The sequence below is a fragment of the Sceloporus occidentalis genome, unplaced genomic scaffold, assembly GCF_023333645.1.
Source record: "Sceloporus occidentalis isolate IW3139 unplaced genomic scaffold, rSceOcc1.0.p SCAF_5, whole genome shotgun sequence".
In the NCBI taxonomy this organism is placed as follows: domain Eukaryota; kingdom Metazoa; phylum Chordata; class Lepidosauria; order Squamata; family Phrynosomatidae; genus Sceloporus; species Sceloporus occidentalis.
Window position 1 is genome coordinate 152,946,184 of NW_028316985.1, and position 27,893 is coordinate 152,974,076.

A 27,893-nucleotide genomic window follows, 5' to 3' on the forward strand; every position below is an offset into this window, starting at 1 on the left:
AGTATCTGGATTTATAGAACTAAACAGGATACCTTAAGTTTCACAGTTTATAAATATGTGCTAGTGTTAGCATGGATCTTGCCACTAGATGGACTACTTACAGTTCAAATAGCAAAAGCATTTATCTTTCATGATTGAAACATTTAAAAAAAACTTATCAATCATATTTATAATACAAGTCACAACAACAGAGACTGAGAATGTTGTAATCATTCTGCTGCTTTCTTCTACAAGATATACTGTAACAAGTTATTTCACATTTGAATTTATTGGTTTTCAAAGAACTAGCTGTGTTAGTCTTTTACATCATAAAAAAGAAAGAGAGAGGGAGAAAAAAACGGAATGTGGCAAACTGCTATTTGTTTTAGCATGAGCTATCGTGCATATAAACAAAGAATGGCTTTGTGGTACTCTCTATACAAGAATCCTTGCTACTGCATATAACAAATGTAATCTTCTCAAAGAGAGTTTTGAACCCAGGGAAAGTGACTTTAGGGAAGCAGAATGGTTGCTTTCACACATCAACACTAACTGGCCACTGTAAAGATCTGAAAGATATGTATCAACTCACCCAGCCCTTTGAAAATTTAGGGCAAGGAATGTGATTTGCATCTTTCTGGATCCTATTAAATTCTATCTCCGTCCCATAACTCACATGTGTGTGGCACAGCTGTGTGCATGCATCGCCACTTATGATAATGGGGTGGGGCCATCCATAGATGCTCCAATCCATGAATAGCTAGTCTGCCAATACAGAGGGCTGACTGTATAAAGAAAGCAGCAGAATGATTATAACACAATTTTATAACAGTGTTAAATTTTCTTCTTCTTCTTGTCCCAGTTATAATAATTTACAGATAATCAACCATAGGTAAATTATGCTTACTGAATCCTAGTGACATGATAAACATTATTGGTCCTTAGGACTGGAGACTTAAGGATTTCAAACTGCATCCCAATCTCACCCTACCTATGTTAAAAGATCTCCCTTGCCATAAGCTCTTTGGCCAAGCCTACAATTTTTTTACACAGACCCAATCACTTTCACCGAACGTCCTGCAGTTAATGACATAGCTGCAAGAAGAAATCCATGCCTGAATGAACTAGCTGAGAGACATTAACAATGAAACTGAAAACTAAAGGCACTTAACATTTTTCTGGTTTTAAAGAGAGGATAAATCAGGGGCCTTAAGCAAGACAGCATCAGTGACCCACTTCAACTTTTCTTTCAATGGCCTTAACACCTCCTTTGCTGCTGTACCCTACCACTTTCCTCTCTGCGTTGCAGTCCATAGGAAGAGGAAGGCACACAAGCACTGACATTCTCCTGTACTTTCACCCTCTCCCAAGAGAGGAAAAGATATTGACAGCAAAGAGAAGGAGCAGCCATTTCTTGTTTTCTATATATGTGCAGTAGTGTCACTGGGTGGGTGCAGGTGGGAGGGGGGAAACTGCACCAGGTGACACCCCATAGGAAGGATGACACTCTGTAGTAGTACTCCTCCCGCTGTGGCAAAAGGGTGAGCATGTCCCCTGTGGCTTTCCTGGAGAGAGAGCTGAAGCAATGGTGGAGGTGGCAAGTGTGCCTCTTGTGGCTTTGTCACCTCCCTGTCTCTCTCTGGGATGGGAGTTGAGACAGCAGTGAGGGTGGTGGAGGGGTGAGTACACCCCTCATGGCTTCATCACTGGCCTGTCTTCACAGGAAGGGAGCTGGGCCAACAACAAAGCCACAAGGGGTGAGCAGCAGAGGGGGCAGGATAGGTTGCTGCCGCTCACCAAGGTGTCACCAAGTCACCAATGTATATGTAAAAGTGGTGAGAAAGCAAAGGAGAGAAAAAGAAGCAAACAGGAGACAGCTGATGCTCCTCCTCTGTGCTCTTGCCACTATTCACTCAATTCTTTCCTTCTGAGCAAGCTGAAGAGAGTAGAAGGAGCAAAGAGGAGGAGCAGTAGGGCCAAGGAATTCTAAATATCAGAAGTGGGACCCCTGCTATGACATAGAATTGCAGAGTTGGAAGAGACCGCAAGGGGTATCCAGTCCAACCCCCTGCCATGCAGGAACACATAATCAAAGCACTCCCAACAGATGGCCATCCAGCCTCTGTTTAAAAACCTCCAAAGAACGAGACTCCTCCACACATGATGCTTGAAAGATTCCTGATGAATGAACTGCTCTCCTCTTTATTCTGGCTCTAACACAACTTGTGCTTGATTCACTTTGAAATAAGTAACTATGACAGAGGGCCTGTACAGACAGGGCAAAATAAAGCTGCTTTGGGTCACTTTGGAGGTATGCTGTTTAAATGATGCATGTGTTTTAAGAGGCTGGAAGCCATGCCAAAGCCATGCTCGCAGCTTTGGTGCAGCTTCTGACCTCTTAAGATGCGTGTCATTTAAACAGTATACTGCCAAAGTGACCCGAAGCAGGTTTATTTTGGCTTGTCTGTTCGGTCCCAGAGTTTCACTCATCAACAGGTGAACTTTGAACAGGCTGATATGACCATGTATTATATTGTATTAAGAACAGATTCCTTACTAGTTCTCCAAAGTCTGCTGCCTCCAAGACACTCAGAGTGGTATCAATTTCTACCTGAAACATATATGCAGGAAATGAACACATTTTGCCACCAAAAACTGTGAAGATTTTCATCCTCACCTCAACGATAAAACAATGAACCAAAATGCACAAAATTAACAACAGTTACTTCCTTCCAGAATCACAGCAAAATCAAACATAACACTTTTTCAATGTGTATAAACAGGATCAAAGGTAAAGAAGCAACATACTTCCCCCTTCAGAAATGAAAGAAATATACTCTATTTTTCAGCCCATAAACTCATTGTTTAATAACAAAGACATGTTAATCTCCCCCTTTTTCCATGCTTTAAAACTAGGCTTGAGGCTCCCTTGAAATCTGGCAAAGCTTTAGTATCCAACAGAGTTATTAGAAAATTCTTTTTCATTCTGGCTTCAGTTTTTGTCTCTATGGAAATTTTTCAAAACATTCTCACACACTACCTTTGTTCTACCTAAGAAGCATTAAATTTGCACACTTCAGCATCTAGCTGGTTAGGGTCAGTTTTCCAAGTATTAGCTTTTATGTATAGATCCCAGTAATTGTCCCAAAAGGTGCAGGCCAAAAATATGCTTCAAACTGAGAACATAATTTGTAAGAAGGTTGTGATACTCCCCATGAAGCATGTTAACAAGAAGGCTCAGTAAGAAACACTAGTTTTTAACCAGTTCTACCAGAATTGCAAGCCACACAGCTGGTGTACAAATCACTGGCTTTATCTGAGCTTGCTTGTCTAATTGAAAATATCTTTCTTCTCCATCAAGAACAATCAGATTTTCTCAAGTTTTTTTTAAATTATGGATTGATGTTATCTTTTCACTGTAAATCAATCCATCAAAAATATAAAATTTTGTACCAAAATAGAATCATTCCAAAAAATTGAGGAGACAGCATTTTAAAATTATAGGAAAAATATGGGCAGTACTCAGCACATCTGAAAAAAAGTTACATGTCCATTTCAGGATGAAAGCAACTGTGTAGAAGTTTGATAATACATATATGTAGCACATAAATATAAAGTTAATACATCAACAAACAAATAGAAATTTCTGCACACACTTAAGAGAACTTTAGCACTGCAATCTCATTTCTTCTTTAAGATTTCTCTAGAAAGCCACAGGTATGTTTACCTTAAGTTCCTGTGGCAATGACAGCCACCGTACTCCTGGGAAGTTGTATAAAAGTAATGCACTGCAGTTATCATATTGTTGTGTACCTGGGGTGGCACCTGAGTTAAGCCTGGTGGGCTGAAGGGCTTGCTGGAAGAACAGGCTGAAGAAATGATCCAATCGTGAAATGTTTTCTACCTGACCAAAAGCACTGAACAAACATAAAGCAGAAGTCAGAGCAACTGGAAGCACACAAAGTGTATGAATAATCTAAGACTACAGCAGAAGACAGTTTACCGCAGGATGATACAACTAGATTTAAACTTCCAGAAAATGGAAATAGGAAAAAAAAAACCCCAACCCTGGGAAATAGAAGGAGCAGGCATTTGGATTTCAAGGGTGTGATGGTATGAATGGTGTGAGAAATGTCCAGAGATGCAAATTACAGTATTTGATTCAATTAAAGTAAATAAGTGAAGCAAGTAAAGATCCTTTTCAGCTACTCTTTTATGTAGGATGCTTACATTACACTGTACATTATATAGACTTTGCGCATGCTGCTGCAATCAACCAAATAATCAGTTCTGTGCAACTGGTAAAAATAGAATCAGATTCAAGAAAGTTTCTAGTATAAAAGATGATTTTGGAATTTGGTGGAAGGTCTCTCTCAGTTGGCCAAAACTCCTTTGTCCCTTGACTCTGCACTAGCCTCTTTTCTCAAAGTTAATGAAGCCACATATTTAAACATATTACTAGTGGAGCACTTGAAACTACTGTATATAGTTGATTATAAGTCGACCTCATGTAGAAGTTGAGGGCAGATTTGGGGGCCAAAATTATGAATTTTGACATGACCCATTGATAGGTCGAGTGTAAAACTTGGAGGCTCCTTCACTATGTGAATGCAAGTGGCAAGAGGGAAGCAACAATCAATACAAAGCTTCAGTTTTTCAGCCTTCACTCCTGAGACAGTGAAACACGGGTGGGAGAGGGACTGTTAAACAAACAGTAATGAATCAATCATGAAAGATTATCTGCTTGGCTCAGGACATAAAGAAACTGCATGGGGAAATCTGAAAGAGCTGCTATCACATTACCATACTGACCCGTAAATAAACTGACCTAGGATTTTAGGGTCAGTTTTTGGGCATGAAGTTTTAGACTTATAGATGACTATATACAGTAATTCAAAATTGATTAGAGGTATGACATAGGTACATGCTATTCAAAAAACCTTTGATATATATATATATATATATATATATATATATATATATGTATGTAAGCTCTTGGGCAAGCTTGTAGTATCTTTTGAGCCTCATGTTTGTGACATGCCATTTCAGGAACTTAAAATGAAATGGAAATTAATATGCTCTCAAGACCAAATTTTAATTCTATTTTTTTTAAGCAGAAGATTAGTAAATTGTGTCAAAGAAATACATCAGCTATATATTGTGGCCTTATATGACCAACTAATTCTACACACTCAAAATGACTCAAGAGGTTTCTGAACAACTTTCTTGTGGTTCATAGGTTATGAAATGGCCAGAACTTTGAAGAACTGCTTGCAATACACGAACGGGCCTTGTCATTTAAACAATGTCTACATAAAGCCAAATTTTAAGCCACATAGTAAGAAACCTCAGATTTGCAGTTCTGTAGGAATATTTACCTGTCCAGAGAACTGTACATAAATGTCAGAATTCGGACAACATCAGTAATCATGTTCCTTAGCTGAGAAAGAGGTACACTAGAAAATCAAAAGAAGCATCTGAAAGTTATGAAGGCTTAATGCAATGAATACAAATGGTGGTGGTGGGGGGAACTTCTTCATTTTAATGTGCACAAACCAGGAAAGAAGAATAGCAAGTAAGTATCAGTGAATGCTATGGAATGAGGTTTGGGTTAGATCTGTTTTTAGAATTATCAGCTAATAATTTGTTACCTGCTCATATTTTCTAAGGAAAGAGCTCAGAGAGCAGGATACCTTAATTTTAGATCTCTAAAATCTCTAACTTTGGAGACCATAATACTGATGGGGGTGGATCCAGTAATTAATTTTAAGAGGAAAAGAGGAAAGGTCATCTTGTAAACTTACCTTTCAGCTGGGAGACCAATCACAAGGAGTTTGTCAGATTCCTTCCAGTAAGCCACATGAATCAGTTTCCCACATAAAAACATGGAGGAACTATTAAAAAAAGATTGTAATAAATTCTGAATATATTATGAAGACATTTAATACAGAAACATATGATCTGAGTACCTCATAAGTGAATTAAGTTATCTGACAACCAAAAGAGACTGCATACTCAGGACATCAATTATATGATTTTGACTAAAATTAGTGTGTCTGTGTGTGCATGTGTTGGGGGGATGGATTCCTACCATAAGTAATAAAAATTCAACTTCCTACCTTCCCTGTTGTCCACTAAGTAATCTCCTATAATTTTTCAGTCCCTGTTTCATGATTACTTTTTATAAAACAGTAAAATAGGATCCAAAGACAGCAGATAGACAGATATCTGGAAGATAGCCTCTTCCTATATATTCCTGTTTAAAATCTGAGATCCTCAGAGGAAGCCCTGTTGCATGTCCCAACACCTCGTGAAGTTAGCTTGGTAGGCACATGTAAAGGTATTTCTCTGTGGCAGCATCCCAACTATGGAACTCCTTACTCAATTAGGTTAGGCTGGCTCTATCTCTTTTAAGCTTCTGGTGGGCACCAAAACAGTACTGTTCTGCATTACCTTCCATGTCTAAAAATGCTCAGTTTTAAGCACTTTAAAATTGTCTTTTTAGGGCTGTTTTAAAGACTGCTTTCAAAATTTTTTACAGAGCAATGTGCTTTTAAAATGTTTTTCTATTTATACTATTTTAATTGCTTTTATTTGTTCATTGCCTCAAGTGTGCTTATGGCCTGGGAGGCCTGAGGCTTTCATATCTGTACTGCTGCATTTGAAGAAGTGGCTCATATATCCACAAAAGCTCATGCAATCATCATCATTATCATCATCATCATCATCATCATCATTATCATCATCATCATCTACTTTTTCTTCTTTGCCTCCCTTCTCTTTTAAATGCAAGGTAGGCAATCATTTGTAGATTTTGCACCTATTCAAACATATTTACACCCTGTATACAGACATGACATAAGAAATAAAAAAGTCAGTAAAGTAAAGCAAATTTTTACCTGATGATATGAGTTCCTGTCATATTTTCCAATATGTCACACAGTGTGAGAAATATTCCTCTTACACTTTTCATTTTTTGGGAAGCTTCTGATATGGGATACTGGTAAATAATTTCTTGCTGTCAAAAATGCCAGTTTGGATACCAGTTTTTAAAAAATTACCAAAGACATTCTTTCACATAAGTCATGAAAGGATCATTATCAGTAGCATTTAACAGAAAGTTAGCTCTGATACTTGAAAAGGAAAATATATATGTATAACAGGTAGCTCTCCATATCTAATGCATTCCCTTATGCACTTCCCACTATAGTTTGTGTATAGAAATCTATGGAACAAAACATTTTTAGCTGTGACACCCTTATTCTTGAACACTGTCCCGACAAAAACTTACCTAGCACTTACATTCTGTCTTCTCAAATGGTTGATGAAGACAGTTTTGTTCTCTTGGGCTTTTAACAATTTGTACTATTTTGCTTGTTCAGCCCATAGAATTTCTGATTTCTATGTACAGTTGTGAAAGCTGGACAATGAAGAAAGCTGATAAGAAAATCAACTAATTTCAAATATGGTACTAGAGAAGAGTTCTGCACTGAACTGTACTAGAAGAGACGATAGCTAAATGGAGGCTGTTCTACTTTGGAAATATCATGAGATGATGTGGCTCACTGAAAAAACAGTAAAGTGCAAGGCAGCATAAAAGGAGACCATAGTACAGGTGGGATTGTCAATCAAGGAAGCCACAGCCCTGCAATTGCAAAACCTGAGCAGGGCTGAGCAGAAAGGATGGTTCAAGTTTTAGAAAACCATTCACATGTTTGTTAAGAATATACATATTATTAGTGAGAAATGAAGCAGTATTACATTTTGCATGAAGGATTATGTGTGATTTTAATAAATTCTTATCTATAGAAATAAACTGAAACATGAAGTTACGTTTCAGATTTGTCACCAAGGAGAACTAGCATTATTCAGTATAGTCTTCTAGAAGAAAAATAAATTTATGTTCTAGAAGAAAAATAATTTATATAAAACTGCAAACTGAAACTCAAGATCAGGACATTTCTGATATGCAATACAAATCTGTGCACATTTACCTGAAAGCAAATCTCCCTATATCCAATGTAACCTAGAAGAAGTCTGTTTAAGATTGAGGTTTTAGTCTTTCAGTCATAAATAACCAATGTTAACTATGCCCTGAATCTTGCTTCTCTTTTTCTATACAAGCAGTGCCAAAATCTGTTGGGAAAATTTTCTTTTCAAATACATTAAAAAGAACCTTGAATCTCATTACTGAATGGAACTGGCGTAGCTCTGCCATTTCTACCCAGTTCAATTATCTGTTGTTTAAACATCCAACTAATAAGGATTCTATGCATCAATCTGTCACATGAAGGGGGAAAAAAAATATTTTTCTTCTTAACTATGACACTCCATTAAAGGGAAGAGAAACGATTTTACTTCTTTTTCTAAACTAAAGAACATTAACAATGCTTATTTGTGAAACAATTATACTCTTTCTCAGGGAAAGAAAAGGAAAATACAAAGATACTAGCAGCAGCTGCTAAATTTAGTGTGTTGGTAAGCATTAATGTGTATCACTACACAAGTTTGACCATTTTCAAAGCAAACTGAGAGGAGTCACTGAGTTTAATGAGTGCAAAGGCCGGGGATAATGGATTTAATAAGTGAAAAGAAACTGCAGCTGTAAAAGCAGAGGTTTCTGGACAAAACACTGCTCCATTAACTAGTCTGACAGTCAATAAATTGCATTTTCATTTCAGTTATCTTCATTTCTAATGTAATGAACTTTGCAGAAGACCTTTTCCCTGAATCAGCAGAGCCTTGGCACTGGGAGAGAGCTGAACAGAATTCTTAACATAGAGTTGAGCAGCTGAAAGACTCCAAGAACTGGGCTCCAACAAAGGATGCTTTCTTAAAGAATGAGGTTTTCACAGTGAAAGGAGATAATAGTCTGCTGCTCTGTGGTAAACAAGGAATTGTAACCGCTATGCAAATTCATCCTATTAGAACTGGGGATATTTTATGAAAACTTTAGAATTTATGTACTGGAAAGTGGTTATGAAGCCAATAATGTCTCCTGAGTTCTTACTTTAGATGAACACTAAAATACTGTTTCCACTGGTAGCACTTACTCTGGAAAGGCACATCTAATGTAAAAATGAAACTGCAAACAATACTGATAGCAGTTTTTTGTGGGTTTTTCGGGCTATGTGGCCATGTTCTGAAAGAGTTTATTCTTGATGTTTCGCCAGCATCTGTGGCTAGCATCTTCAAAGAAGCCACAAATGGTGGTGAAACATGAGGAATTAATTCTTCTAAAACATGGTCACATAGCCCAAAAAACCCCACAAAAAACTATGGATGCTGGCTATGAAAGCCTTCAACTTCACAATACTGACAGTAGTTATGCAATCTAAATAAACGGCTGTATGGATACTGAGAATGTATATTCAAGGACTAGATAGTTTCTTTATTCTTTCTTTCTACTAATTCCAAACAGTAACTAGTAACAGTTTCATGATTAAAATATACTGTTAACCTTATTTTAGGAATACATACTATACCTACCTCATCCTTTGATGTATCAGAATCCAATTTGAGTGACAAGTACATAATAATATGTGGTATACTTTGGATAGAGAACTGAGGGTCACCGTTATGATCTTTCCATAACACTTTCAGCAGGCTATTCATGGAAGAGTCTGTCTGTTTACAGCTTTGTTGGGATGTTTCATGTGGTTCAAAGCCAAATGTTTCAAATGTCAGCTTCACCTATTAGGAAAAAAATATTTTTAATATTTCATAATAGGAGGCCAAATAATCTTTGATTCCTAGTCAGCCAGGAGAAGAAAGATTTCAGTAGGCAATCTATGCATATTATCAATACTGGAAATAATCAATTCAGTATGAAAGAAGTTGTTATGAAGTGGTTTCAACATAATCATAAACCATGGTTTATCCCAAAGTGAATAAGACATGGCAAAGCTGATAATGGTTTAGTATTCCTTTCCTTTCTATCCTATGGCACACCTCAGAAGAAACTGGAAACATTAATTCTTGTTTTTAATGAACCACAACTTAGCATTACACCTGAAACCTAAGATCTAGTTGACCTTAAGTATGGTTTGTTTGAAACAAGTACCCTTCAAACGACTGGTTATCAAACTACCATTTTTCAATAAAGCATATTTAAGATTAACCATAATTTATGAAATTTGATAAAATGACAAACTGTTGTTAATCAAAAACAGAACTAAATCTTCTTATCTCCATGAATAAGAAGGAATACATGAATTCACAGTTCTTGCTATGGTTTATCATAACCTCTGAACTGGTCCTGTATTCTCATAGCCAGTTGTTACAATAAATGCTTTAAAGCAGTGATTCCCAAACTTTTGTCCTCCATTTGTTATGGACTTCAGATCCCAGAAGCCCCAGTCAACTTGGCCAATATTCAGCCTCAAGCAAGCCCAAATATCCCAATTTTCCTCTGGAAGTGATATTGTACCACCCTCTGTCACCATTTCAAGAACTACAGATGAAAACAGCAATATTTGGGAGTAGTGAGGGGTTCCGGAGGGGAGCCTGCATGTGTGGGTAAGGGTGGTTTTGTATGTTTTCGTGCACTAGAGGGATTTTGTGCATATTCGCCAACAAAAACTTCTTGAACATCCCATCTTTTTAAAAATGGGAGTGGGATTAGGAAGACTGGTGGTGATGGGGCTTCAGAAGCCACAAAAGTGGGATTCATTGGACACACTCTACTCATTTCTGGTGTGGGCACTACAGAATTAGAGGAGCCAACAGTCTGATTTAGTCTGGCACAGCAACTTACTGTATTCCTGAAACAATCACTAAGGAATATGTTATATACAGCCACTGGATAATGACCATTATTTAAACTGATCTTGAATTTAATCCTCAGTATTAGAGATTGTTCTGATATTGAATGGAGTGCTGTAGCACATGCTTGCACAGCTGATGGATGTGGACAGCCAGATTTGAAATAATAATTTTTCTTGCTGGTCCATCTCAGCATAAGAAAAGTTTTTTTTTTTAAACCATCCAAGTAAAATTCTCCAGAGGTTTACATTTAGTGATCAAGCTTCTCACCTCCTACTACATGAAGAATAAGTGAAACTTAGTACAGCATTTGGAAAACCTATGTGTGAATCAGTCTGACCTTGTCTGATTACTGTATTATTAACATCTAATTCACATTAGTAGGAACTACCATGAAGGATTTTGATTCTGAAGCAGTTAAAAGTGATGTTCTGATTACAGATGGAAGATAGATAGGGAATTAGCTAAGCAACACTGCTTTTTCTGTCCAAAAGCAACATATTGTTTTAACTGTAGTGACTCTGTGTTTGGCAAAAAGCAGACTGTGGACTAGATTCTCAATGGGTATGTTCCAATATTTCATCCCCGTTTCACAAACAGATTCACAGGGCCAGCGTAGAGCAAACTCTTAAATTATAGGACGCATAGCCACATACTTACTTTTGTCAGGTCTTTTGTTTAACAGGACTAAGACTGCCACCCCAATTCTTCACTGCCATTAAGCATTAACCATGGTTAATAATTAATGGAGGTGGTCAAGAAAGAAAGTGCCAAGATAGGCTTAATGCTGAATATTAAGAAAACAAAAATAATGGCCATGAAGAGCTGCAAGAATTCATCCTAGACAACAAAAAATTTGAAATAATGAAAGAGTTCCCATAACATGGATCAAATATAGTCCAGAATGGAGACTGCACTCAAGAAATTAGAGAGACTAGGAATGGGAAGGGTAGCTATGAAAGAACTGGGCAAGATCCTAAAGTGCAAAAATATAACTCCCAAGTTATGGTGCAATCCACTGTATTCCCCATCATAATATATGGATGTACACTGTACAGGACAGTGAAGAAAGCTAACAGAAAGAAAACCACATCAGTGTTGATGCATGCAAAGGAGAGCTTTGTTCTACTCCATTATGTCTGAGAGCATAAATTTGATTGCCTTAAACTTAGGCGCGTTACAGACCACCTGTTTGGAGCGGCCTGTAACCGGCCCTTTCCCTGCTGGATCGGGGCCTCAGCTGCCACAATGGCAGCCTCTGAGGTCCCGATCAGCTGCTTTTCAGGCTGCAGGAAAGCGGCAAAAGGCTGCTTCACTGCGGCCTGGAAAGGGGTGTCCTTGGGGCTTCAAGCTTCAAGCCCCAGGGACACCCGGTGGTGGCAGGGAGGAGGAGAAAGGGGCCGCTTGGCCCCTTTCTGCTTTGTGTCGCTGGCGCAGCCATGTAAAGGCTGCGCCCAGCGACGCAAAGGTGGAAGGAGCTCTGAAACAGAGCTCCTTCTGGAGCTGCAGAAAGGGCACCCCAGGCGCTCTCACGCAGCCCCAGTACGTCACTTCCACGCCGCCCCGTTTTGAGGCGGCGCAGTCGTGACATAGCAATGGCGGCCCCCGTGTGGAACAGGCGCCGCCATTTTGTATGGACCCAGTCCATACTAGGGTTAGGGGCGTCAGGAAGTGATGCCCCTTCCTAACCCTAGTACGTCTTGGGGACGTACTTTGTGCGCATATGTAACGCTCCTTAGATTATGTACTCCTGTGCCTAGCACCATCTTTCTGCAAAACAAAGACAAAAAAGTGCAGAGAAAAGTGGAATACACTCCCTTGGAGTGTGGTGGGGTCTCCTTCCTTGGAGGTCTTTAAACAGAGGCTGGATGGCCACCTGTCAGGGATGTTTTGATTGTGATTTCCTGCATGGCAGGTGGTTGGACTGGATGGCCCTTATAGTCTCTTCCAACTCTATAATTCTATGATTCTATGAAAACTATCCAAATGAGGGGTGCATTTCATGGGCATTTCTTGCTTAAATTTCACATTTCAGCTCATATTGTACAAATCCCGGCTTCTCTCAAAAATTGGTAGGGGGCAAAGCTGGACTGCAAGACTCAGCATTCCTCATTATACTGGCTATGGCTGATAGGAGCGGTCCAACAATCCCTGGAGGGCCATATTTGCCCACATTTGCTTTGTATAAAAAATAAAAAATAAAACATCAAGCCAACTTGAGTACCAATTTTGGGAAAAAGGTAAAAGATGGAATAATAGCAATGACAACGATAATAAATGTACCATACCTGCATAGGGCCAGGAATACATGATAAAACCCTTTCTATATTTTCAGGGTTAACATCAACATCATTTACTGCAACAAGGATATCCCCTGAAAACAGAAGTAAACATGGAATTAAGAAAACATCAGGCAAGATCAATGGCAAGGCCACATTTCTTCAAACATGCCACCACTCTAACTGCCCATTCTTAAAATTGTTTACACTGATGCTAAGCATGGAAGATTAACCAATGTTTCAGTTTCCTTGTTGGCTGTGTCTTGCTATTTCGTCATTACATCATGGAAAAGTAATAAACGCTGCATGAGTTAAATGTGGCTAAAACTGAATTCCATTAAGGACCAAGTTTTCTTGGCAATTATAATGTAAACTAACTCAGTAGGCAAAGTGTGCAAAAATTCTTTCTGTTCTCTCACCAGATAATCTTTATTATCCTATGTGTTTAGAAGATGTTTATATAGAATTCTAATTCAGTGCTGAATTCATCTGTCAATAATATCTCTAACCTAACTGGAATCATAACTAATTGAACCCTTCAAGGAGAGGGGGTGGAGAAGGCGGGGGAAGGTGGCGCGGCCAAGCGGGAAGGCGAAGGTGGACAGAGGCAGCGCCTCTTGAGCGCGGGCGCGCCACCCTCCCCTGCCTCCTCCGCGCCCTCTCCTCCTCCTCCCCGTGCGCCCGCGCACAGGAGGCGCTGGCTCCGTCCGCCTTCGCCTCCTCCACGTGGGCGGGCGCGCGACCTGCGGGCGAGGGGGTGGAGGAGGAGGGTGGCGTGGACGCGTGGGGAGGCGCCACCTCCAGCTTCGCCTCCTCCGCCCCAGGCAGGCCTCACTGCCCTCCTCTTCCTCCCCGCCTCCCCGAGGAGGAGGAGGAGGGCAGCGAGGCCCTGCAGGCCGCAGCAACCCGGCTGCAACCGGGGGGGGGGGGTCCCGGTTTTTGGCGGCACCCGTGATGGGAGGGGCCCGGGGCCCCCAAAATCGGGAAATTCTCGGTTGCAGCCAGGTTATGGCAACCCTAAGTAAAGGTGGCCGGTGTGTATTTCCCACGCCGATGTATAATGCTGGTCTGTTGAGCCCCTGAGTCTCCCTTATCGAATGCTTGCACAGAAGTATTTTGGATTTTTTTTATTTTAGAATATTTGCATATATGATACAATGGAGATGAAACCCAAGTCTAAACATGAAATTTATTTATGTTTCATATCGGCATTATACACATAGCCTGGGTGTAATTTTATATATAACATTTTTGTGCATAAAAACCAAATTTTTGTACATTGAACCACTTGAAAGCAAAGGTGTCACTATCTCAGCCACGATGTGGCCAATTTTGGAATATTTTGGATTTCAGAATTCCAGATAAGGGAGACTCAGCCTGTAACTTTCTTGTAGACTATTCCTGAAATGTATTATTAAAACAAATCAGATGACATGGAAAAATGATGATAGTTGCAAGGGATGCCCATTTTCATTACATACAGTGGGCCCTTGGTATCTGAAGGGGTTTGGTTCCAGACATACATACACCCTCATGGATACCAAAAAAACCTGCAGATGCTCAAGTCCCTATTTAACATTTAAAATTATCTGGCCGAAAAGGTCTGGGCACCAGGAAGGCATTCTTCCTGCACTGTTTCCCATCTTCTCATCATGAAGGTTTTGCCAGAATTTAATCCCTTTCCTGACTCTGTTACCCACCTTCTCAACCTACCCATCAGAAAGCCTGTGCCAGATTTTAAACCCCTTTACCCCGTACCACATCAGGAAAGAGTCAGCAGGAGTGTGGCAAGGTGAATTGGCAGAAAAAAGCTTTAAATTGTGTCAGAGGCTTTCTTGCGTGAAGGTGGGAGACAAAGGGCCAAAACAGATGGCCCTGAAAGGTCAGCTTTGATCTGCCACTGAGAAAGCTGGATTGGGGCCGTGGCAACCACATGCTGCAGCTCCGATCTGGATTTATGCTGGCCCAAAAACAAGCAGCAGAAAGTGTTCCTTTTTTAGCTGGTTAAAAGCTGACTTTTCCACTGCTGCGGTTTTGTGGCACTCCTGTGTATAAACGCCACGCTGCCAGAGTGCCGCAAAGCTGCCTGCCGCATGGTCAAGTGGGCGGCTTCACAGCGGTTTCCCAAGCCATCGGGCAGTCAGAGCAAAGAGGCCGTCTTTTGTCCCAAAGTGAGGGAGGAGTTTAAATTTTGGCAGGGGCTTCCATGTGAGAAAATGGGAAATGGATTGAAGCAGTTTAAATTCTGGAAGAGGTTTGGTTGCGAGACGATGGGAAACGGAGGGAGGCAGGGGTTTAAATTTTGGCAACAGCTTTGTGATGTGAAGGTAAGAAAGAGAATGAAGAAGAGGTTTACGTTCTGACAGTGACTTTGTGGTGGGATTGATTTCCATGGGGGAGGGAGGCATTGGCTTGCCACAGCCTCCACTATTGCCCTGGGACCACGTGTCAGCCTGGCCATTGTAGGTTTAAAAAAATTCAACGTGTCTTCATTTCAATCCATGCTTATTCAACTCTGCAGATATCAAACCTGCAGAAACCAAGTGCCCACTGTACTTGCAATCTGATTTCTTGTTAAGCCTCTTTGTCTTATTTGGAACACAAAAAGAAATATGTGTTGGAAGATAGGAAGTAAACTAGAAGGAAAGAATGGAGTTTAAAATTTCCTGACTCAGGCTTAAGCATTAGCAAGAGTGTAGGACTACCTTAACACACCTTCAGTACATTAGGTCCGGATTTAGGCAAATGGAAATGGACTGGTTTTAATGGACTTCCCTGTCCATCCTCCTCTGCCCCATGCACATACTACAGAGAGGGCTAGAGAATGCTACTGAATGAATTAATGTTGTGGTATGGGGAGGGGGAGATATTCCTTAAAAGTGGGCACAAGCAGTTTCTGTGATTGCAGGCCTTTCACCTACAGAAGGCAAATCTTGGACACAAACCAGCTGGACAAGCACAGACTTGTACACACTTATTAAAGTGAAAAGAGACTTCAAATTGCAGTGCAGAAAACAAATATCCAATGTAAATGTCAGACTGTGCTACAGGGGAAAAATCAGTATAATGAAAAAGGTTTAGATTTTTGTTGACCTATGAATTCTACTTCTTCATTTTGTAGCCTAACAAAAGCTTACCAATGATAATGTTTATATTAAAGTATCTGCCAAATACAGTACTGTAATGTCCTGAAAATTAGCACTTGACAAGACTCCATTAAATTACTGTAAACAAATTAGTATGGTGAAGGGGATAGGGCATGTTTTGGAAGAGAATGGAGGCAGCAGAAACCTTCACGTAATTCACCACTTCTGGCACTCTGACATCTTAGGCAGGCGTCTCACGCTTCATAATTTTTCTACAGCAGACTAAGCTGAACTGTCTACATGCAACTTGGATACTGTTCCTATGCCCTTCAAAGTGCACTCATACTCATAGGTGATATGAGGGATCTGTGCAGCTTTAGGTGGTATAGCATATCATATCAGAAACATTCAAAAATCTACATGATTATTGTGCTACAACTTCTTTTACTCTTCTGCTTGAAAGGTTTGCTACTTTGGCAATGAAAACTAGTGCAGCAACCACACAAAACCAGCTACCAGCTATCTGCATGTTACTCTCTCTGTGCATGCCTGCTCATTACCTTCTTGGCATTTCTACCCTTTGGACTCATTTCTGGAATAACCTGGTAGAGAAGTTTCTTGAATGCCCAAAATAAGATTTTGCTAAGTGTCACAATCACATCCATTTCTTAAAATTAAACTCAACTTCTTTTTAAAATCAAGATGTTTAAAACTTTTCTTCCTCTTCTAAAAGATCTATGGTAGAACACACCCTGTTCCAAAAAACCCTATAGTAACATATATTTTATATTTTATTTCTGTTCCAGAAGCAAAAGATATTTCACTTGAAAAGACATTTCAAGATATTTCTCTAAAAAGTGATGCATTTGGGTTTAATTATAAGTTATTTCTGCCAAAACCCATGAATTTTATATAGCACATACATTTTTGTGTGCTACTTTTAGATCTAAAAGTACCCAGTGTTCACTGCACATCTATAATTTTAAAGTATTTTCTAAAGAAATTATATATATTTTATATGAGTTGGCAATAGATATAACCCATTTACCAGTTCAAAGGCAAAGGACTGAATTACGGTATAAACAAAAACGACTGGACCATAAAATCGCAGTTGATGGTTTAGGATAACGTATTATGTTTTTCAAGCTGTTAATTTAAACAAAACTAGTTTTAGTTCTCTACTGTTCATTTTATCAAACTACTTGATGCCTACACAGATTTTCTACAAAAGCAGAGTTCATTGTCAAAATAATATTTTTCTTTTATGCCTCAAAGACCTTGGTAATAGATTTCATTTTTGGGTAATATTCAGAACTGAGTACAATTCTGAGCAAGGAATGGGCTATTCCTAGAATCACACAAGAAATGCCTAAGATATGCATGACAAAAACAAAAGACAACATCCAGAGCGTGGAAATTATTACTTTATAAAGTGTTTACAGTTATGAGTGCCAAAAATACAAAAGAAATCCCTACAAAGTACAGTCAGCCCTCCTTATCCACGGATTTTTTTTATCCACAGATTAAGCATTCATGGCTTGAAAATATTCAAAAATATATACATTCCCAAAAGAAAACTTTGATTTTGCCATTGTATATAGGAGACACCATTTTACTATGCCGTTGTATTTAATGGGACTTGAACATCCACGGATTTTGTTATCCATGGGAAGTCCTGAAACCAAACCCCTGTGGATAACAAGGGTCCACTGTACAATGAAAGAACAAAATGTGATACACTGACATGCTTTTTGAGCACAGTCCAAGATTTCCTGTGACAAAACTTTGTTCAGCACACTTTCAGAGTTACAGTGGATCCTCTGGATTTGTGGGCTCCTGATGTGAGAATTTGACCAACCATGCATCATAATACTCCCTACTGTTCGATGCTGGTGACATCAAAATGAACATGCTGAAGTGTGTACATTCATATTACCATCATTAATAATATGGGTTGTGATCACCTACATTTTTTCATAACTGTACGAGGTCTTGGAGCAGATACCCCACACGTCTTAAGTGCCCACTGTATATGTTTCTCAGTTTTTCCATATTTCTTAGAAGCAGCCATAACTCTTTGCAACATGCAGAGCATACTCAATCTTTTTAGAGATAACTTCCATGAGTCTCAATTTGCATTTCAGAAGTATTCTTTCAAGAGTCCTATGAGCCTCAAACCTCAAATGTAGTAAACTGCACATGCACTAACTATGTAGGACCGTCACATCTGCAAACATTACCTTCAAATTTTCTTCACACAGTCATGCAAAATATAAAATCAGATAGATATATTTTTGGAAATTCTGAACTCATTAAGCCCCCCCCTTTTTTTTTTGCCAGAAAAAAAAACGTTTCAGAAAACAACTGGGGGGAAAAAGCAGTATAAGCACACTTTTCACATGGAAAGTCATTTTGGTATTTTTGGAACAGAAAATGTATTATGAACACTCTTGGCTAATATTTGATCCTGCTTCTAACATTCACCACAATCATACCACTATAATGTACTTTAGAGCTTGAGAATTATCATGAAACTTTTATTCAGAGAGAAGGACAGGTTGCTTAGCTCTAACTGTAATTCTCTGAGTGGTCATCTGTGCTATCACACAAATGGGTCTTGCACATGGGCAGATCCATCCACAGAATGTTTCAGAGCTGAGTATCTTTTGGTGGCAACCATGCGCAGGGTACTAACATACATAGAACCAAGAGCTACTCTCCCCTCAGTTCTGACATCCACTATATGGAATAAAAGAAATTATTCCTTTCACCTTCTACAGTACAGTTGGCCCTCCGTATCCATGGATTCAACCATCCACAGCTTGAAAATATTCAAACGGAAATTCCAAAAAGCATGCCTTGATTTTGCCATCTTATATAAAGGACACCATTTTACTATAGTAATGTATATAAAGAATCTTCCACAGATTTTGGTATCTACTGGGAGGTCCTAGAACCAAACCCCAGCAGATACCAAGAGCCCACTGTACTGGCGTTGCAAAAACTGTGCAATATTAATGCTATGTTACAGAACTACCCAGAATAATAATATGGCAATACTACATGCGGCAATAATATCAAATGATACTCATATTGTCAGAAATGCACAAAATGTAGCACTTACCGATCAAGACGTAACCAGATTTTATTGCTGGGGTGCCTGGGATCAACCCATGTACTACAAGTTTCTCTTCATTAGAACTGTGTCTGTACTTTTCCTCTTTTCTCCATGGAGACTGATGGATAATCCCTATTAATGATTCCAGGAGTTTGAGTTCTTCCCCTGTTTCAACATTTGATAGTCTCTTTGGATTTACATAAATGCAGACATCTTTGTACTGTTGTTGGACTACATCTGCCATTTTCTGGCTGGAATGGTGTTTCAATATGGAGGCTGGACCAGAGGCAGGGACATGTCGTTTAGCACTTGCTTTCTTCTTGCTAGAATGTTTTGACAAAAGTCCTTTATTTTGTAATATTTTAGTAAACTTTTCCAATCTGTATTTACTCTTTCTGTCTTTTTGAGATCTCTCATGGATAACTTCAGCTTCATTTTCCCGAAACCTGACACGATTCACTGCAGGCACATCTAGAGTGCTGTCAGGAAGGACAGTTTCTTCCTCATCTTCACTCAGTTCTAGATAGAACAATTCTCCATTTTTCTGAACACTATCCAACCATTCGGGTTCAAGACCACTGCACAAGACAAGAATAGGGTTAGAATGACATTGAGGAGTGAAAAATACTGACAATTTTAATTTTGCAGCCCTCTGGGGCCAGTTCGTACTGCACGTAAAAGCACTTTTACAGAGGGGGATAGGATGGTGCACCCAAATAGCATTCAATAGACTTTCTATTCAGACACTGAAAAAACATCCATAATTAGAAACCAACACTGATGAAGCCTAATTTACAGACCCAGGCCTGAATAATCAACTGCACCCATAAGAGTGTAAAGTCTCCTTTTGATCAAAAGAGGAAGAGGAAACCAACCCCCCATGTTCAGCTTGAACAAATGAAAAAGGCATTTATTGTGAACAAGATGCAAATGAAAGCTGGCCTGCATTAAATACTTTTTTTAAAAAATGGTGCTCTGTCTCAAAGTGTTCTTGTTTTGACACCATAAATAGGCATTTAAAAGAGCTTCTTTGTTTTAAACTAAACTTGTTCTTGGATTAGTTAAACAATTTAGTTTAGAAACAACACAGCTTCCATAGCAGGACATCAAGATGAAATACAGAACTACCAAGATGATAATTTCAGGGTACAGTATGATCAGTGTCTGATTCATTGCACTCAATGGAAAGGGAATATACAACTCTCTCTTTTAATTTTTATAATCCAGAAAGGTGGAAAGGGACAAAAAGACAATACTATGGAAAGTATGTGAAAGAAGACATTGACCACACCTAGAGATGCCATATCCTGGTGGCTGCCGTGAAAATCACGCTTTTGGGGGCCCCTCCTGGTCATGGTGCGGTTTGGCCCCCAGCCCAAACCCCAGTCCCGGTTTGGGGCCCGCTCCTGCGGCCATTGCCGCTGTCGCTAAAGCGGCTGGCCGCGGTGCCAACCCACCTCCTCCTCCTCTTCTGGAGTGGTGGGCAGCGCCAACCCACCTCCTCCTCCGTCTCTGCCTTCCTCCTCCTCAGCGGCGGTGCCGCCGGACCTCCCGCGCGCGCACCCGCATGCAGGCCTCTGAAGCAGGAGCTCGTCCCCTGCTTTGTTGCCAGCCAGCCATTGGCCGGCTGGCCAAAGGGGACGGGCTCCTCTGCGCGCGCCACCCGGGCGTCAGCAGGGGCCAGGGGCAGCGATCGTGGCGGGCCCCCGCGCGCCTTCCTGGCCTTTAAGGAGGCCTGGGACTCCTTAAAGGCCAGGGAAGAGGGAGGAGGCCGGCCGGGATCGCGCTCTCCTTCCTGGCTTTAAGGAGGCTCAAGCCCGGCCGGCCTCCTCCCTCTTCCCTGGCCTTTAAGGAGGCTCAAGCTTCCTTAGAAGCCAGGAAGGCCAGGGAAGAGGGAGGAGGCTGGCCAGTACCTGCTCTATTTCCTGGCTTCTAAGGAGGCCTCGGTCTCCTCAGAGGCCAGGAAGGAGGGACACTTTTTTTTGTAGGACACTTTTTCTTATTAAATGGAGGATGCCCCGCGCCCATTCCTGGCTTTTAAGGAGGCCTCGGTCTCCTCAGAGGCTGGGAAGGGGCGCGGGGGTGTTCTCCATTAAAAAAAAAGTGTCCTACATTTGAAAATGTTGTCCTACATTTGTCCCGGTTTGGTGGTCCTGACGTATGGCAACCCTAACCACACCAGCTCCATCTTTACCACCATCCCTGAACACAAGACTACACAATATCATTGCCCATATCATACATAACACAGGACCTCTCTGAGTGTGCTCTTCCATGGACTACAGTTGCTTTTCCCTTTACCAGTCACCATTTCCACTCTCTCTGTAGTACTACAGAACTGTATATCTTGCTATGTATTTCTTTTATAGGACAGGAAGAATATCAGACAATATACTCCCTTGCAGATACTCATCTGCAAAAATACTTATCAACTCCCTTCCGCTTCTGCTAATATGGCCAATAATCAGGAATGCTAGGCATTGCACATATGGAGGGAGGCAAGTTAAGGAAGAATCCCCAATGAAGAGATTTCACACCTTTCCTGTTTTATACCCATCTGCTTTTACAGCTATCAAGGTTTCCTTTTTCTTTTCTTTTATGCAATGCATTACGACCTCTATATCCTCAGGACTGATACCTGTGGTTTCACTTACACTTTCACTTACCCTCTGTTTCACGTTTCCACAGTACGTCTGAGACCATGTCCCCTGAAGAAACAGGAGTCACATTGTATATTGGACAAAGATGGTATAGAATTCTATACACAGGACCTCCCGATGATTTATAAAGTTTTGAATAGTTGTGGGGGAGAAATTCAAGTCAGGATTGTGACAGTGAGGTGAAAGGATTGACCCTATCCTACATACTAATTGTTCAATTTAAACTTTCTTTCTCCAAAGCTGTTATTATCCCCATGGTACAAAGGTAGATAAAATTCATATAATTTGCTCCATAAGGCAATAATAATAATACCGGTAATAATAATAATAATAATAATAATAATATAAAAATCTGGGGAGGATTTTAAATTGTGAATGTACCTCTTCAGCCAGTTTCACCCTCCATTACTATTATCAATGCTTTAACATGGTAAATTTGTTTACAGGTTATCCAAATAAAATCAATTAAACATAATTTTCTTTTCTTTAAACATAATCTTTTTTTCTTTAAAGGATTCTCTGCAGTTAACACAAGTTAATTTTTCAGAATACTTTCCAGTTCACTGTTGGCCACATGTGTTTTAGTGTGACTGCATAAATTAGGATCTCTGCAAAGTTAAGCAATTATATCAGGATCCACCCCACCTCCCTTGACAGTTTTACTGGTAACTACAAAGCAGGCATATTTTTAACAGTCAGATGAAACACAGTTCTGACAACAGTGTACCATACCATGATCACTAAAGACTCACTTTTTTGATATTGAAATAGTTTGTGGGATATGGCACTGATGCAAGCACTGGATCAGGTTTCATATTTTCTTGAAACCTACAACTTATTGCATTCTACTACCAAAGATGTGTTCTTATTCATAGTCAGCAATAAAAACATCTGTATGAATTAAGTCATAAAATGCTGCCAATAAAGATGTACTGGAATAAATTTAGAAGCATATGATGTTGGTTCTGTTGTTAAAGCCAGACAGAAAATTTCAGATGGAAGGACAATGGCACTGCTTTCAAAAATAGAAATTACCAGGGAAATCTGGGGACTGATGGCAAGTAAAATTGCAAACAGCAAAATCAACGGTGGGGCTTTCCTACATGGGAGAGAAAATGGAGGGACAGATTGGAAAACAGCAGTCTTGGTTGCTTAAATTAACACACTGTTTATGTTTTCCCAGAGCTTTCGAAGGCTCCTGTGATGGACAGAGGCTGCTGAGTAGACCTCAAGCCCCATCTCAAGCCCACAGTCCTGAGTACGTTTCTCAGGGGGGAACAGTAAACACACTGGGCGATAGGCTTGAGGTCTGCTCAGCAGTCTGTCCCCATTGCACATCAGAGGAGCCTTCTAAAGCTTTTGGAAATCTTTAAAAGTATCCTTCTGCCTCAAGCCCACTGCCTAATGCATTTGCTGTTTCTGAGAAATGTCCCAGCCTCCTTTTTTCTATTAAAGATGGCTCTCAGACTTGAGCCTTGACTTGAAAGTATTTTGCAAGGACTTGGGATTCTACTTGAGACTTGAAGGTAGAGACTTGAGACTTGATTTAAAACTTAGTAAAAAAAAAAGTTTATTAGGTGTGAAGTTTCCTGAAGTGTAAAACTGTGTCCCACTGGGATTTCTGAAAGTAAAGAGTACTATTCTGAGCAGCTGGCAAGCACAAGCCTTTAGGCTGGACAGAATGAGGAACTTGAAGGATGACCAAATGAGCAGGGGCGCGAGTCAGTGAGAGGTGACAGAAAAGATTGCCTCCTATTACCCTCTTACTGTATGGCAATGCAGGAAAGATTTGGCTCCTAGTACAATACCACTACTACTGCACTGTCTTGAGACTGAGGAAGAACATAGGTGAGCAAGAAAGAAGATAAGGTAGCACTGGCTGCTCCTCCCTTGACCAGCTCTGTGGGTTACACTTTTCAGAGAAGGTGAGTAAACAAGTTGAGTGAGGAGAGGCTAAATCTACCCTACGACCGTGCTGAAAGAGGGCAAGAAAAAGTAGACAAGAAGTTACTACTCTTTCCCCCTTACACTTCTATTTCCCTACCCCAAGAAGCATCCAAGACGAGAGAAAGTAGATAACCAGAAGAAGCAGCTGCCACTTCCTCATAATCTTAAATTTTACTTTTTGCAATAGGAAATAATGGCCAATATGACATGCTCCACTTGTTTGTTCATCTTACTTTTCTTAGTGATATGACAAGATTTGAGCATCTGATGGGAGACAAACTGAGCTAAAGGTGGCCACCAGGCCTTATACATAGCACATCTGGCCTGTTTGTGCCTACAGTTCTGTTATCTGAAGGACCACTGTCTCCTGTATCAGCTTGGCTGTGTGTTGAGATATTCTGGGGAGGTCCTCCTCTCTGCCCCACCACCCTCACAGGTATATTTGGTGGGCTCATAGGAGAGGCTGCTTAGTGGCTGCTCCCAGGTTGTGGAATTACCTTAGTAGGCAGAGCTTACCTTCCTAGGTGTTCACCTGGGTCAGTCCCCATACTGGCGCAGGGACAGGTGGATGTTTACATGGCTGTCCCCTTGCTGGCCTGGGGAGCTGCTACTGGGCGTGCAGTCTGTACCTTTCTGTGCCCTTGCTCCTATCAGGAAGCTCCCTGTCACTGAGTCTGATGCAGAAACAGGGTGCCTGGTGGCACCCACAGGTGGAATTTGCATGGAGTTTCCAGGAAAATCCGCAACAACTCCGGGGTCAAATTTACCCATGTTAAGGATCAAGTTACATCCAATGCATGTGTGTCTGGGCTGCCAGAATCTGGCCTGATCTTGGCCCTCGGGGTTTGGCCTTTTTAAATGGGTGCGTGTGTATGTCCACCCACTGAAAACAACGGGACTTCAGATCTTGCATTTTGTGCTATCTGCAGGGGGTGGTGGTGGTCCAAAACGGACATCCTGCAGATAGCAAGGGACCACTGTATTTAATTTTTGCCTGGTATGAAATTTTAAAGCTGCATCTGTTTTAAACTTTGTAAACTGACTTGAGTCTCAGACTGGGGAAAAAAAGGAAAGATATAAATGAAGATTAATAATTTTAATATAGATCTGTGGCTTACACCGCCTTCCCCTGACGCATAGAGGAAATGAAATGAATTATCAAAATGCAGCTGCTCCTCCAAGGACAAGTATATTTGCCTGCTCACTGAGTAGTGAGTAGCCCTGAGCATTAAGCCACTTAGAACAGAAACAAGCGACTACATGAGGTGACAACATGACTACATGAGGTGCTGTAATGACCAGGGGGAAGTGATTGATAAACAAGCATGCAGAGGTATCTGTTTCCACAATGTAGGCCCCATCATTACTGCAGTGGCACTCTGAGAAAAGAGCAAGAAAAGAGAGATAAAAGCAGCTGCTGCCTTCTCTTGGCTACTTCCCTGCCACCATCCTTCCATGGAAAGCACAGGAGAATCTGGGGAGGGAGTATGGTGAGACCTAGTGCTTTGTGGAAGTAGACCAAAGAAAAGCAAAAATATAAATGTAAATTCATGCTTCTTCGCCATGCTCAAAAGGGGGGACATTTTGGAATTCCTCCTGGACAAGAGGTTGAAATGTAGGACCAGGGTGACCAGATGTTGCGAACGCAAAGGAGGACAAGGCATTGTGAAATGTAGGATATGTAATAAAGGAAAATGCAGGACATGACCAAATAAAAACTGACAATACTCATATAAATATATAGTCATGCTTCTTAGCCATGCTCAAAAATGGAGGACATTTTGGAATTTGGACACAAGGTTGACATGTAAGACAAGTCCTGGAAAAGGAGGACGCCTGTTCACCCTGAGAGCAAAGGCACCGTAAAATATAAAGGCAAAGAAAAATGTAGAACATGAGCCAATAAATGCTAAAAACTCTCCTATAAATATAAGTTCATCCTTCATAGCCCTGCTCAAAATGGAGGACATTTTACAATTCCTCCTGGACAGAAGGTTGCAATGTAGGCCCAGGGTGACCAGGTGTTATGACTACAAAGGATGAGAATATTACACAATGAAATGTAGGGCACTGAAGAAAAATGTGGGACACTACATAAAAAAAGCTAACTACTCATATCAATATAAATCCATGCTTCTTAGCCCTGCTCAAAATGGAGGACACTGTGGAATTGGAACAGAAGAGGGAAATGGAGGACACGTCCTGGAAAAGGAGGACGCCTGGTCACCCTGGAGGAGAGCAATTCCTCTCTCCATTCGCCCCCTTTCTCTCCAAGTTTCCCAGACTTTGATCTTCCAGGCCTTTTGGACTTCAGCTCCCAGGATTCCTGGACATTGGCTGCGATAGCAGGGGCTTCTGGGAGTTGAAGTCCAAAATACCTGGAGGACCAAAGTTTGGGCCTCTCCCTGTTTGCTTACTCTGAGCTCCCAGACAAAGACGAGGAGGTCGAACTGGAGCTCCTCCGCTCGCCACAGGCCGCATCCCCCGTCTCCTCCTCTTCCATCTTAAGGAAGGCTCAGGCTCTCCAGGGAGCTTGGGCACCCTCCAGCCGCCATGACCCGGATGTCCAAGGAGAAGCACGTGACCCTCGAGCCGCTTTCCCATTGGGGGAGCTATGACAACCGAAGAAGCTCTGGGCGGAGCTTCTGGGCAGTGTGTGTGTGTTGGATTCTTTCTGTGGGCCAATGTTGCATTCTGGGACTTGTAGTTTAAGGAGGGGTATTTAGACTCCTCAGCCAGAGAGCTCTTAGGCCTCACTGAACTACAAAACCCAGAAAGCAACAGGACAGGAGGCAACCACAGAAGTAAAAATGGAATAGCAGCACTTTAAGAGATTTTGGACTTCAGCTCCCAGAAGCCTCAGCCATGTTGGACAATACTCTGGGATTCTGGGAGCTGAAGTCCAAAATCCCTTGAAGAGCCCAGTTTGGGGACCACTGGTGTAGTGCAATAGTCAGCCTTGCCAAAGCACTGCCCCTTTTCACCTTGCATCTAGGCCAGTGGTTCCTAAACTTTAGTCCTTGGACTTCAGCTCCCAGAAGCTCCTGCCAGCTTGGTCACTAGTCAGGAATTCTGGGAGCTGAAGTCCCAAAAACCTGAAGGACCAACGTTTGGGAATGGCTGATCTATGCTGTCAAAATAATGCATATTGACACCACTTCAACTGCTGTGGCTCCATTTTACAGAATCCTGGGATGTGTAGCTTGGGCTTTGAAAAACTACAAATCCCCATATTCCATAAAATGGACCTACAGCACTTAAAGTGGGGTCGAACTGCATGATTTCGACTGTGTAGATGCCTCCTGAGTGTTAAAATATGGCTAAACACTATGGGATTCTGGGATTTGTAGTTTTGCGAGACGTTGCATCTTCTCTGTCAGAGAGCACTTGTGCCACAACAAACTACAAATCCCAATTTAGGAGGTCAATTTGAATTGGAATTTCACCTGTTCAGGAGTTGAAAATTATAGTGCTTAGTATATTATTGAGAGCAAAGGTTGCTATTTCAGGTTATGTCAAAACCTTGGCTTTGGAATGCAATGGCCCTGAATTGGTCCCTGCTTTAAGCTATTATTCAAATCAAAAGGATGTAATACAGCATAGTCGAAAGAAAAACATATAGATAATATTTTGATTGATGGGTACCCCGCAAGGGATAGAGATGTATATTAGGTGTAATATTAGAGTATCCAATGAAAATACTGGGGTTTAAATGTTTAATTTAAAGGTAACCAATGAAATGTAATTTGTAGTTTTCTTTGTTCAATGTACTACAAAAGCTTGGTTCACTTTGGAATGGGAGTCCCAGTAATTTGGATGTATTTCCTCTAGGAACGCTGCATTAAAATAAACAATGTCTTCCTTTCTAATTGGCTCTGACTTTCCCTGATAGTTCTAATAAAATTTTAATTTTAAATTATTCTGCAACACCAGGATTCCAGAGGATGGAGCCATAGCAGTTCAAGTGGTGTAAAACTGGATTATATCTGCAGTGGGGACACAATCACTAGTTCTGTAGGGCTTGTCTGTTTGTTGTTGTGGGCCTTCGAGTCCTTGGCAG

The 27,893-nt window shown here is 40.8% G+C and overlaps 1 protein-coding gene across 1 annotated transcript in view; it reads right to left on the reverse strand.

Annotated features, from left to right (window-relative positions):
* INTU (inturned planar cell polarity protein) overlaps positions 1-27,893 on the reverse strand; it is a 44,371-nt gene that overhangs the window by 10,396 nt on the left and 6,082 nt on the right. The window contains exons 2-9 of the mRNA XM_089527055.1: positions 19,233-19,804; positions 13,032-13,117; positions 9,469-9,672; positions 6,879-6,997; positions 5,784-5,873; positions 5,358-5,435; positions 3,707-3,896; positions 2,537-2,590 (exon numbers count right to left, since the gene is read on the reverse strand). Of these exons, the coding sequence (XP_089383181.1) occupies positions 2,537-2,590; positions 3,707-3,896; positions 5,358-5,435; positions 5,784-5,873; positions 6,879-6,997; positions 9,469-9,672; positions 13,032-13,117; positions 19,233-19,804 (1,393 nt within the window). The remainder of the gene's footprint in view (positions 1-2,536; positions 2,591-3,706; positions 3,897-5,357; positions 5,436-5,783; positions 5,874-6,878; positions 6,998-9,468; positions 9,673-13,031; positions 13,118-19,232; positions 19,805-27,893) is intronic.